The sequence below is a fragment of the Daucus carota genome, chromosome 1 (assembly GCF_001625215.2).
Source record: "Daucus carota subsp. sativus chromosome 1, DH1 v3.0, whole genome shotgun sequence".
Classification (NCBI taxonomy): domain Eukaryota; kingdom Viridiplantae; phylum Streptophyta; class Magnoliopsida; order Apiales; family Apiaceae; genus Daucus; species Daucus carota.
Window position 1 is genome coordinate 41,924,930 of NC_030381.2, and position 14,248 is coordinate 41,939,177.

General features: G+C 33.6%; 1 protein-coding gene across 1 annotated transcript; it reads right to left on the reverse strand.

Annotated features, from left to right (window-relative positions):
- Window positions 1-7,496, reverse strand: LOC108204435 (synaptotagmin-1). The gene is made up of 12 exons (XM_017373864.2): window positions 7,152-7,496; window positions 6,144-6,242; window positions 5,976-6,026; window positions 5,773-5,896; window positions 4,699-4,817; window positions 4,510-4,611; window positions 4,145-4,219; window positions 2,279-2,355; window positions 1,955-2,201; window positions 1,527-1,877; window positions 1,104-1,235; window positions 1-389 (listed from the first exon to the last, which is right to left on the reverse strand). The coding sequence occupies exons 1-12, from the start codon at window positions 7,260-7,262 to the stop codon at window positions 261-263; spliced, it is 1,617 nt and encodes a 538-aa protein (XP_017229353.1). The 5' UTR covers window positions 7,263-7,496; the 3' UTR covers window positions 1-260.
- Window positions 7,497-14,248: the final 6,752 nt, after the last annotated feature.

Consider the following 14,248-nt stretch of genomic DNA (forward strand, 5'->3'; position numbering starts at 1 on the left):
AACAGTAAAATTATAAGTACCCTCACTCATTTACACAAATTTGTTGATTGATAAACCACCACAAACATTAACAAATAAAAGACCTCTCTGAAAAAGAGCATTGTGAATGTTGTTCTGTAGTAGTTGCAAGCATAATGCATTTAAGGATATGGCGGAAAACATTTCTTTAAAATTCACACATTAAACCAGAGTAAAAATATCCTCTGAGTAAAGCATTCTTAACCATTCTTCCTGTTCAACAAGGTTATAAAACTACAAAGTTATGAAGTTCTCCATTGTAGCTCAATCTGAATCCGCCCATTTTTAGAATCTATGAGGTGGAACTTCTCATTGATCCGCTTGTTATGTACAACATCTGCAAGGCTAATATCAATGTAACCCAAAGACTCCTGCATGAGATCAACTCATTAATATTGCAACTGCTGCTGCATGTGAATATGAGTACTACAGATGATAGAAAAGTCAACATCCGGAAACAAGGCTCACAAAAACATCAAGTGACTACATATGTACACCATACAAGCAAAAGATAATGTTTCTCCAAAAGCATAGTCAAGTAACAGATCTATTTTTCCTATGACATTGCACAGTTTAATAATAATTTTCATTCGCGATATCCCCGTTTATACAACAAAAATACTGTCCCACTCAGTTTGAATCAGCTATCCATGTTTGCAAGAGCAAGAAGTCAAACACACAATTAATGCAACAGGTAGTTTCTTGCAGAACCCCGAAGTTTTGTATAGAAGATTTGGCAAGGCCAGTAGTGATAATATATAGGGGTGACAAACAAGGAACCAATCAATAAGGTGAGAACTGTTTGCTGTTAAGTTTTAAAGCGAACTGGTTGGCACAAAAATATTAAATAGATCATAGAGGACATCAGGATTAAAATTAAATTGGTGTCAATACAGAACTAGACAACTGAACATGGGAGGTAATAATCACATATCCAGCTTCTAAGCCTTCTACAATCACACAAGAAAAATTGTATCACAAGAAGAATAAAGATCTAGAAAAGCCTTTTATGAGCGGTAAAATATCACTTGCTAGTCACAGAAATGCCAGATATATCAAATTAAGTAAAGACATGAGATATTTACCCTAGGATGAAGGATGCCAATCCTTGATGAGCTGCTTAGAACTTCCACATGCAGTCTGTCATTTATGGGTGGCTCTTCTAATACGAAGGAGAACTCCTCTTCCCATCTCGGATCTCTATTCTTCTTTACATGCTGTGCAAATAAGGAAATATAATCTCAATTAATTTTAATAGAAGCAATGGAATATTTTAAGCATACTCTAGTAGAAACAACATATAACATGACACTGAACGTGTTATCTAACAGATTGATGCACTTTAGAACTTTCATAATCAACTATTATACATTAATTTTTAAGCAATTTTTAAAGTAAAACAAATTTATACATCTCTAAATTTTAAGTTCTTAAACATGTACACAAACATATTGCAGTGAATGGGATGAGAATAGAAAAGAAAGGACTAATACTTGATATCAACAAACCTTAGTTTTCCTTTCTTCCCCACGGAAAAGGATCCTGGCAAATGGGTTAGTGTGGTGCTTCCCCTCAACATCCTGAGCTTCATGAACAATAACAACAAGCATGCCTCCCCCGGAGGGTGTTCCTTCAGGAGCCTTTTCTACTTCACCTGATTCATCAAAATCTTTTGGCATATCCTCCTCCTTAAAAGGCTTGTATGTCAATTCAACCACAAGCTGCCCGCGGGACTTCTCATTTATCGGATCATTGGGATTCATGTTCTTCAAAAGATCAAGTGTCAATTCTTTAGGCTCATCCGGTGAAAGCTCCTTCAAAGAAACTACATTCATACCCATCTTGTCATGTTTGCCAACCTGAAGGACATAAATTCCAGATAAACGTCAATAGATACAATATAAGACCAATTCCATGTTCTAAAGAAACACATCACCTGTTCCCAATCATAAACAGTAAACTCTATAGCTTGAGATTCTGGATCTTTAACAACCATATGGAATTCCTGATTCCATTCGGGATTCAAATTCTTGTGCTTCACAACAGTTTTCTTTGAGGGAAGCTTATCTTCAGTGAGCTTTAATTTAACATAAGGGTCAGAAGCACCCATCAAATCTTTCTTTTTCAGCTTCATTGCCCTTAGTACCTTGACATGGAGAATTCCAACGGGCCGCTTCATGGCTCTGATATGTACAATGGAATAAATTAAGATATAAAATGCAGGAAACGGGGCAATATATCAAAAGCAGAAGAAACATACTTTGCTGGATCCATGACTGGTACTTCTAGAGTTCTAGGCCACAGATACATGTTTGCAACTTGATCTTTGATAAGCTCCTACAGAGATATAATTTTAACAATAATCAAGAAGCTTATATAAGATCTCAGTATTAGTAGAAGCGATGACCTCTGCACACAAGAAACTAGTGGACCCTTTAGATTCATATATAAATCACTATGTATATACTAAATGTGAATAGTGAATATAATTTTAACAATAATCAAGAAGCTTATATAAGATCTCAGTATTAGTAGAAGCGATGACCTCTGCACACAAGAAACTAGTGGACCCTTTAGATTCATATATAAATCACTATGTATATACTAAATGTGAATAGTGAATTTAGAGTACACAGACTAATGGACTGAACACATTAATAGCTCAGCAGATACTATATACAGACAAACACACAAATTATCAAAAAATACGCATCTCTGTGTGTGTGTGTGTGTAATAAGATAGATGTTAGCCTTTACAGCATCTGGTGGCCGCGATGTGGTTTCTGGGGAGCCTGGATGCCCTATCGTCCATACGGGGATGATAGAAAGACGCCCTAACAACTACGACAATCCAATTCATACAGCATGACATGCCAATGGTTGAAGTGGAAACCATAAAAACGGTACTTCATTTACTGGGTGATGCACCAAAATCCAGATAAATCATTCATTTAAAATCAACCCGGTGTACATGCAGTTCTATTTTTATAAGAGAAATTCAGCCAAATTTACAAAGTCAGTACTGCTAGATCAGAGAAGTAATAACTTATTGAATTTAGAAAGGAACTGGGTAAAATCAGAATTCGCAATGAACTACGAGCTTGTTCCAATTTTTTAGCAACTTCGAAAAAGATGGCATTTTCATCAAGTTAGTAACTTAGAAAAATTAGAATTTTATAAACAGCTACACAAATATAGCTTAAAAGTTCAGCTATAGAGCAGTACTGTGAAGTGTGCACAGCACATCTCAGGCTTAAGTGTGTAATAGACTAAATACCCAAACTCACAACATAACCTCAGTCCTCAACCGACAGTCTGTTGGTCCAATGGTAACTCTCCCGCTCCCTATACGGGATGTTGAGGTTCTGATCCGTGTCGAAGACAAAGCAGGTGCGTTTTTTATTTTAAAAGAAGTCAGTCCCAAAGTAACAAAGCTTATAAGCAAATTATCAAAATAGAATTGAGAGCTCGAGCAACTGAAATCAGAATTTAGTTATTAGTCTAAATATGTATAATTCTTTATTTGGCAAAATGAACTTCAAGATTACAATGGGCGCAAAGCTGATTGTGATTTCATAAGAGTTCCCAGTCACACAGTTATAACAAAATCGAACTTCTAGATTATTATGGGGGCAGAGCCGATTGTACCTTCTAAAAGACTTCCTCATCACAGTCACAACAACATAATATACCAGGTCTCTTGACACTTTAATTTGTGCAAAACGACATAAGCATTTAAGTCCGGTTTTAAATCTATTTTCCGAAGATAAATTTTTTAACACAGTACATTGTTTTGTATGTTAAACCCACAAGTAATTAATTTCAGGTACATGTTTGACGGAGAAAATGATGTGTTTGTGGCAATGTGGCATTAAAACTTAATTAAAAAACATGGTTGCTTTGCCACAAGAATAACAGCCTACTTCGTCAGAAAATATAACATGGGTTGCTTATTTCTTACAAGTTGGAATGAGTGATACAGAAAAGAAAGATAAAACAACTACCACGCCATTCAAATTTCTATTTTACAAAGTGACTCTTCCCCAAACCATATTTACTCATTCAGCTTCCCATGAGTCATATTTATCTGCTAAGTTGAACGAAAAATGAAAAATAAAAACCGTACCTGGACAAATCTGTACACACCAGGTATCGACATAAGGTCAGCTCCTAGAAGTTTGAGTCCGAAGTCAACATGAGGCTGCATCACAGAAAAGTGATCAAGCAAACAAAGGAGATATAAGAACAGATATGTAATCAAATTGATCCTTAATGCTGAAATAGTTGAATTCGAATATAATACAAAAAAGTGTGCCATGGTGTAATCTTATACAGTCTTCCGAGAATTGAAATAATAGTTCAAAATCAATGAAATCACTGGGCTGTGTCCACAGGTAAAATTACATCCAACAGCACGCATGCGCTTATATATGGATTACAAAATGATCATCTTCTCATTCATGATTATTTCTAGTTTCTTAACAGGATTACCTTTTCCATGAGAGACACATATATATTGGCAAAGCAAGGAATGCTAGGAACCAACGGCTTTAAGGTTATTCGCGGTGAGGCAAAGACTTGCAGATCCACCACCTAAATCACTTCAAATAATTAATAATAAAGTTCCTAATACATAACTCAAGTAAAAAAAATTATCCAGACAAAAACATAGCAAGTAACCTGAACAGTTGCTTTTAGTCCATATGCCTTAATAGCAACAGTGACATTGGGGTTTCCTGCCCATTTAAAGGCCGGTTCCATAATCAACTCCTTCTCATCAGTAACATAGACCTTCATACCTGACAGCAATTGTTCATAGTTAAGGTGATGTAGGAGAGAAACATCACAATTAGAATTTAGAAGTAATAAGGGGTCAAATAGTTAATACTTAGGAAAAAGTTACTTCGCATCAATCAAATTCTATACATGTTAAATGGCAACAATTTGTATAATAACAGAAAAAATCGTCTTGTGGATAAAAACAACTAGGTGATAGTAATACATTATCAACAAGAATTACTTTCAATTTTAGCAATCTGGGACAAGGCACTTCAAAGGTCACTACCAACTAGAATTACTTGACAACTCCAAAAAAGCACTTCCGCATAGTAATTCCAAAAGTTTAAGCCTAATAAATCAGGCTGCAAACAGAAGTAAAACAACTAAAAGAAATCCTCATGGCATCAAATAAACTGAACAGCTCAGCGGTCCATAATTAACCTTAGAAACAAATATATATCTACACACAGAATATCAAGGTTTTAAGTGAGGCAAGACCAGCTATGCAAATTATTAGCTCTAGGACATTGCTAATTACTCACTCTCACTGTGTTAGAAATTTCCTTCTAAGACCAACTAAATTTCCTCTAATCCTCTAGAAAGCTTTAAACCTAACTGGGTTATTTGGAACCTCTAGTCACTTGCATCATTCAAATACTGCTCAAGTTAGACGGCAAAAAAAAAAAAGAAAAAAAGAAGAAGCAAAGATATGAAATAAGTATTGATAGGTCATTTCTTAAAGCACCGCTCACAGGAAGGAACATAATGCCTGTTTGCATATTCTGCAAAATGTTGAATTGTTCATGGTCAATTAATTCAATAATTCTAGCTTCCAGTACTAGTTAATAATGTGTCTGCATGTTTCAGATAGTTTGACAAGCTTATAATAGAATTTTAGGCCAAAGTTTCTATATAAAAAACAATACTAGATTTAAGTAACACGACGACAAGATAATGAATTTTAAAGTTCTATACCATGAAATGTAGGTGGCAGAGACCCTAATGTCAGTGCTTCAAATTCAACTGATTCAATTTTATACTTTGGAATTTGCTCAGCAATAATAGGCTTTGCAATATTCTTTGCAGTCTTGCAAATTGCCTACAAGAGAAAATGAAAAAGAAAAGTAAACTCTGCAACAGCCAAAAGGGAAAAAGCCTGTTAGGTATAGAAAGATTACCTTGTCCAAATAAGGCCACATGTATTCAAGGAACTTGTTAAGCCAGTCAACCTGTATGTTAATCATTTTGAGAAAATATTATAATAATATAATTCAATTATTTCGCAGTCAACAACCAGGACATCATAGCATTTGCCAAGTGAGTGCTGGACAACAGTAAATACATACCCGATCATAATCAGGATTTTTCACCCAATGAGGTATTTCAGGGAGCAAGCGCTGCAAACTTTTAGTGTCTTGCTCAACTAATGGACGGATTTGGGGATCCTGTCCAGCCAATAGTAAATACACCATTATATTATAAAAATAACAATTTAATGTCATCATTCAATTATCAAATTTAAGTTCCCTTTATATATAGACTATAGAGTTAATAATCCTAAATTTTAAATTAAAGAACATGAGAATTAAAATACATCATATTGTAACAGTGATCATGCAAGCCGGTCACCCAACCACCTTCTACTACCTAGAATAACTTCGCAAACTCATGTCCTACTAGTAAACTCATTAAATCTATGGACAATTAGAAAGAGCAATGATGACTACAAATATATCATATATCATTGTTCTTGTTCATATCTCATGATATTGTCAGGTATTGGAACCATCACAGCATCCTACCTTAATCTGGTGTCTTCGAGTCCCACTTGCAATTGGATCAAGTTAACATTATTCAAATTTTAAATATATCGCTTGAAAAAGTAAAGCACATAAGAAATATATATCAATAAAGGAGCCTGGGGTCTTACAATGTTGTCAGGTTGTCAATGAACAATGGAAGTAACTATGTTTAGTTAAGACTGGGATAATTCAAATCAAATCCAAGAATTCATAATCTACCATTTCTGAAATTTCCCTTATCACTCATGTCACTCAACCCTTTACACCCTCCCCCCACCAAGCGGAATAAAATGTTAAATCATAAGTTTGCAAGATCTCTTTCACCCACTTAACTCTGTTCAGTAAAATTTACAAGTACAAAATACAGCAACTGTTTCCCATGATCTTAGCAGCAATTCATAAAAAACTTGATGGCCCAGATGTTAAAATCTGCTACAAATCAACTACACACCACATCAGCAAGCTCTAAGCACAAAATACACTATATACAAAACAGCACAGCAAAAACATACAAATATAAGCACATATACATACATAGACAAAGATTATAACCTTAACATCAGTGGGTTGGAAGAAGATAAAAAGATAATAACCAATCACAAGCCCAGCAGAAACTCCAACTCCAAATCCACTAAACCCAAGTACAGTACTTACAATCCCCATTTCAAACCCCAACTCCACAGATTCTTGCTTCAAGAACCCAAATCAACCCAGATTAAAAAAACTCAAAAAGCTGAATAAAATAAACCAAACTAAGCAAAATAAAGTCAAACAACGAAACCCATCTGAGAAAACCGAGAGAAAACAGATAAAGAAACGATATTTAGAGCAAAAATACTGAAATCTCCTCCACCTAGCTACAAGACAAAAAGGGGTTGAGTACGAAAGAGGTAAATTGATTGGTAAATAAAAAAATAAAGGGTAGATTTATGACCAGGACACGTATTCCATGGGTCTTGCTGGCCCAGTTGTGACCTGTGGAGTTGTGGTTGTGGTTGTGAGTAATGACTTGTGGTTGAATAAAAAAATAAAGGAGGTTGTGAATATTTCAAGAAAATAAACGAGTTTGTTTATGAAAAGACAGCGGTCTATTATTCGATTGTGACCTTGTGTAATACTCCGTCCCCCTGAGTTGTATACATTGGGGGACGGGGACGCGGCACGGACTTTAATGCTCCTGTAAAGTGTAGTTGTGTAATTTATTTTTTAAATTTTCTTTTTCTGAATTAAAATTTGGATGTTATATTTTTATTCAGAAAAAAAAATCTCAAAAATAAGTTACGGAACTATATTTTATAAGACCATTGAAATGCGTGTCGAGCAGTTAAAAAGAAACGTATACAATTAAATGGGACAGAGGGAGTATGTCCAAATATATGTGTGTGTGTTGTTTTGTTGCAAGTGGTGGACCAGGTAAGATATTTTCTAAATTTGTAGTTTTGTGTTGTGTGGTTATATAATAATAATATTTATTATTATATTAATTTGGTATTATAAATTATATATACATATATGTTTTTTTTGCACTTATTTGGAGAGGAGATGATTAAATTTATGTTTTTTTCTATTTATGATATAAATTTTATTTTATAATAATCATTTGTGACAACCCGGACAAATCTCCAAGATTTTTATTAACCGAGTCAAGTCCCAAGTTTTAAATCCGAAGATAAGTCGAAATATACTATCTCAAAAAAAATAACTTAGGAAATCCACAAGCTCCCACAGGTTTCTTGAAGATCATGCTTTGTTGGTACAATTAGTAATAATACTTGTTCTTATAAACTAATCAAATGTCTTTATTCTTCTCGATGTAGCACTAGGGTGTACAAGCTCCACATTTAAACTCCAATGTTCTCGACCGAGACAGATAACCCATAGGCCCCACCACTCTAGCCATTGTGGGATAATATCGACTAGTTTCGTGTCCCCGTCTTTGGACTCTTGTCATTGTGAGATAATATCACTAGCTTTTATGTCCTCACCTCCCACAACTTGACGAATCAAACTTTTAAAAGTTAGCTCTGATATCATATGCGACAACTCAAATCAAATCCCGAGTTTTTTTCAAAAATCGGGTTAAATTACAAATTTCGAATCCGAAATAAATTGAAATATTGAATAAGACATGTCTATACATTAACAAAGCTAAGTCACTCTGACAACCCAAAGATTGTTTATTTCTTCTACACTTTGTACTTAGTCGATTTTGTGACATGACTTGTATTCTACTTATATATATAATATATAATAGCCCAACACGTTCGTGTCAAACCTCCCTCCTGAGCAAATAAATTACCTAGCTCCGAACCTGAGCCTAACTCCGAACCTAGCTCCTCCTCATACATATAAAAAAAATGTTATTATTGGGACTCAAACCAAGCCCTCTTCATTACAATCACACCACTCAAACCACTTGAGCTACACAGGCAATTAATTTTTTAGCCAACACGTTCGTGTCAAACCTCCCTCCTGAGCAAATAAATTACCTAGCTCCGAAACTGAGCCTAACTCCGAACCTAGCTCCTCCTCATACATATAAAAAAAATGTTATTATTGGGGCTCGAACTCAAGCCCTCTTCATTACAATCACACCACTCAAACCACTTGAGCTACACAGGCAATTAATTTTTTTATTCAAAAGCATTAAACTCATACATTAAAACTGTTGTATTTATATTCTTTTCAATATCTTATTTATTTGAGATAAGTTATTATTTCAGGTAAGTCTCATATGTTTTTTACATGATAGATTAATATCTATAAATTAATTACTTATGTAATAAATTTAAATTTGATAAAGAATTTGAACAATTGGGCTCGAGTCATGTTTCAGACTTCAAAAAATGGATATAATTCATATTTGAATAAAATTGGACGAATTCAAATCTAACTTAATACTTTAAACGAGTACCGATACAATATTAGAGAAATTTAATACATGAATGTGAGAAATAAGCGCAAAAAACTAAGATTTCGGTGAGCATCTTTGAAAGGAAAAATTGATGGATTTTCAACATGGATTATGTCATATTTTTTTTAATTATAAAAGGTGACTTATAAAGAGATTACAATATTTTTAAGAAAATGAAATAAGATAACTGAAAGAATATTTTTGTTTAAAATATTTTTTATTTTAAACTTATGAATTCAGAATTCGACGTGTAACCAAATCTTTTCAAAATTTTTTTATAGATATAAGAATAGTGACAAAGACATCAAATTTGGTGTTAGAAAATATGTCTAAATGATGTGATTTTGGTGATATATGAATTTGAAATATTATAACTTGTGATACAAAGGTGAATTTAGGGAAATTTAATGTTGTTAATCAAAAGTCAACCAAATAATAATAAAACGTGTTTACGAGACCTACTAAAAAGAATTGAGTTATAAATTTTACTTGCTTAAAATAAAATAACACAGAGAAATAAGTTACATATATATATATATATATATATATATATATATATTAAAGTCTTAAAACTATAATTTTAATATGCCATCCATCAATGTATAACATACGAGTTAAATAAAATGATTCAAACTATAATTAAATTAATTAATCATTTACAAATTAAACTAATAAAATATAATTAATTCTGAAATGGATAATCCGACGCGATAAGGTGCAAACTAATATCTGATTAAACGGGAATTGAAAAAGAATAGTTTTCCATAAACCAGAATATCGAACTTTGATCTTTAACAACTGAACATGATATACTACATTGCTCACCCCTAAGAAATAAGAGTATCAAAATATTTAAAAATGTGAGTTTGCACAAAATTAAAAAAGTAACTATAGGACTAATTAAACTAAAATTTCTTATTTCTATGAACTTCATGGTGCCTAACTGACATCTACTCTATTTTTGCTATTTGAGATCTGGTTTATAACAATTACATGAAAAATCATTAAAAGTCTTAATCAACAAGCTCAGAAAACTAATGATAAAAAATTAATATTTTATAACAAGACAATATTATAACACGCGGTATCAAAGTAATAATCATCTAATATTTTAAATTAATAAAAAAAAATATAAGACATTAAAATACTATATAATTGATATGAAAATTAAAAGGGTAAGCCACATCAAATGTGTCGGAATTTTTCGGGTACAATTATAAAGTTATTAGTTCAATTGATGCTTTTATAATAAAGCAAGGTAGGGTCTTTTACATACAATATATGTTTCAATTATTATTTATACAAGGTGTGTGCAACATATGATAAAAAAGAACGTGTTGATGGTTTGTCCATCATATATCACTTAACTATTACACAAACGTACGCTCAAAAAAAGAGAAATAAATATAAAACAACGCGGACCACACATCTTCATCTAATCATGATTTAGGATATCGTAATTCACATATCAAGAACAAGTTTTCACATTGGATGAAATAATTTAATAATTTTCAACAATAAATTACAGATCTTTTTAATGAGGTATAATATATTTAAATTCTAAAAGTTTCAGTATTAATTTCGAATATAATTTTGAACATGTAGATAATATGGTAGTGACCTCTATATCCTAACGAATTTGAATATAGAAAAATCAGTTCAAATGTTGTTTTCGATCCATAATTTTTTTTTAAATATAGTACATATTATTACTATCAATGCTATTAGATTGCAAATGTTACATTTCATATTTACATATTCTGTTTTAAAAAAAAGACGTAATAATTATGCTCGAAATAATATGATGACACACGAATATTATTTAAAACACAACAAAACTAGAGTCACGTGCCTCGCACGGGCTTTTATGCTAGTTATTATGTAAATATCAATATTAGGTTATTTCTCTCTTCACAATTCACCAGCTACAATAAAGACATCCATAGAAGAAGATCGTCAAGATCATGCCCTTCAAGATTGAAGAATAAAGCAAAATAAAGATTTCTGAACATGGAAATGTTCTAAGTATAGCATGATTAACTTGGTTTTATCACATATCGACAAGTTAAGTGGTCTACCAATAGCTTCTAGCGTAAACTTGAATTGTCATCAACACAACTACTACACACTTCACAATTATCGGAAACTCAAGCTACGTGAAATTCAACAATCTTGTGGAGTGCTATATATAGTGAAGTCAAAAATACTATGTAAGGGACCTCTATAATAAACTCAAAAACAGCTCGGAGGAAATTCAAGTTTACAATGTTTACATTTTTATTTTAGATTTAAACTCAAAAATAGATTGTGGCACAATTCAAAATACAATTTAGAATTAACAATGTTTATATTTTTATTTTAGATTTGCAAATACTTTAATTGCATCATTTATTTCTATCTATGCCTTCACTTTTAACAGGGTTTTCTTGTTTGAATGTTTGTGTTCACAGGTGTTGTGAAAGAATTTGATAAACACACTTAGAAAATTATGCGTTGAAAACCGCTTGATCTCAAATTCACAGAAAGGCTCACACTCGAGGTTTAACAGTACACGCGAAAACTGCGTAGATTATTTTGGACTAAATTTGTCGGGTTTTCGTTAGATTAGGGCAATGCAAATATTTATGCATAGCTTCCCTATATACCCCTATTTATAGGTGAATTAAATCCAATGTATTTCTAATGGGCCATGGGCTTAAGGTATAGAAGATAAGCCACATTTTTTGTTGTTTATCATCATCCAAACTCTAATTTGTAGTCGTTTTTAGTGATCCAAACTATTTTTAGGAGCTTCTGGTAGAGTCCCAGTAGTATTGAACCTCGCATGTAGACTTTTGAATGTATTTGAAACTCTCCATCAATATATTTATATATCATATATATAAATGATGTTTATCCTCTAATTAGATGTGATTATTCATGTTGAATTGTTGTATAATTAGGCTTTATCATTTCCTAGAAGATAAGAAGTACTCCATGCCCTAGTAGAACACCGTCGCCCAGGCAACCACCCATGGAACCTGAAAACTCTAAAGCTAGTGTAATCAGTCCACAGCTGAAGCTCATTTGCACTTGACATACGAATAAGCATACCTCATGCAGCTTCTCTAGACAGCTTCCATCCCCTCTTGTAACCCATGTACAATAGCTACAAGGGTGAGTAGAGCTTCAAAAAACAACAACCCCTGAGCCTCCATCTCCACCCCCTATAAAACCATGTTTGGGCTCCCTAGCACTTCTTGGGTTTTCTTAATGATCATTGACCTTTATTTATTTTTACTTGAAATGGGTCACAACAACTACCCCTGGTTCTTCGATGCCATGAATATGCGAGGGGTGGACCTCTGAACCATTCTTGCCAGATAAGCTCCATTTTTGTACATCATCTCTAAGCCTACGTGAGCATACTCGTTGTTGGAATAAGAAAATCCGCAAAAAATTATCTGCCAAAGCTACCCTCACAGAACTTTGAATTAGTTAAAAACTAACTTGAGCCTCAGCGGACCTCAAAAGTTTGAATTGATTATCCTTACGTCCAATGACAACAACTTTTCATTTAAACATTGAAACAAAATTTTACAACACTTGGAATAACTGACCTGGAATATTGTGGCATATACTAAGAGAAAAGAAATAATTTTATAATTCTAATTCAAATATGAAAACCCCTTTATAATCCTCGAAATCTGCACACCTGGTGTAGGTATCTATACTTCTTTTGACGCTCAACCGCTTAGCTCCACCAATCAGTGAGTGACACCTGGAGGGGATGCCTCCCATGTGCTCCTACTTAAACAGCCACGTCTCTCCATGATTTTCTCTTTTCCAATATCAAGCGACTCGTTTCTCCAAGAAGCTTAAACATCTCACATTCCCCGAAGGCAACCAATTTCTTCGGCGAACCTGACCGAAGGTATATACGAACCCATCCCTTTCTTATTTTTTTAATTATTTTGATTATCATCTACGTATGCATGTTGCACTTTCAAAAATCACTTCACTTATTCTAATAATGTGCTTTGTTCACACACATATCGATATCACAATACCTACTATAGTCTAATAGATCCACTCTACTGAATGATATCACAAAACCCACACACGAATTTACACCCGTTGTTGGACTGATTGATATCATGCATATCCAACCCATTACACACATATTTGAAGCTGATGTTTCATAGGTGTTGTGTGCATGTAATTTATTATGAATCTTGTATAATGTGTGCACAATGACTGTCTATATATATTCAATACATAGGCTGGTGTAAGTAGTGTAGTCCCAGTCCTCTGAACAATTGTCAATGGCCCGTGTGTAGAGCCTAATTCCCCATTAGTTATCACACCTCGACATCAATTAGGGTTTTGATCCTTGACGTAAGTGTTAGTTTTCTATTTGTTCGGAACCTTGACCCCCTAAGATTGAGCTCCATATCTTTGTAGATGGTGTTCCAATCATATTCCTTATCCCCCCCACCCCCCGCGCCGAACAAAAAGGGTTTCCTCTACCGAAGATGATCTAAACCTCGATTCAATTTTATCAACTCTAGTGGCGGCCCACATTTAACTATTGTTAATTTGTGCGTTAGTGCCCGAACCATGTCAAAAATCATGGTGTTAAATCTTGTCAAGGTCCGGATCGTGGTCAGACCTCGTACATCGAGCAACAATCACAGAACCTTGCCTCTTGACCTTAACCAACTGAAACTAATCCGGATCAATTGGACAATAAAAG

Coding starts and splice junctions, on each gene's coding strand:
- LOC108204435 (XM_017373864.2), bottom strand. CDS start 7,262: ATGGGGATTGTAAGTACTGTACTTGGGTTTAGTGGATTTGGAGTTGGA. Junction 4,818..5,772: donor TCTGCCACCTACATTTCATG/GTATAGAACTTT, acceptor AATTGCTGTCAG/GTATGAAGGTCTATGTTACT. Junction 2,202..2,278: donor CCAGTCATGGATCCAGCAAA/GTATGTTTCTTC, acceptor TGTACATATCAG/AGCCATGAAGCGGCCCGTTG.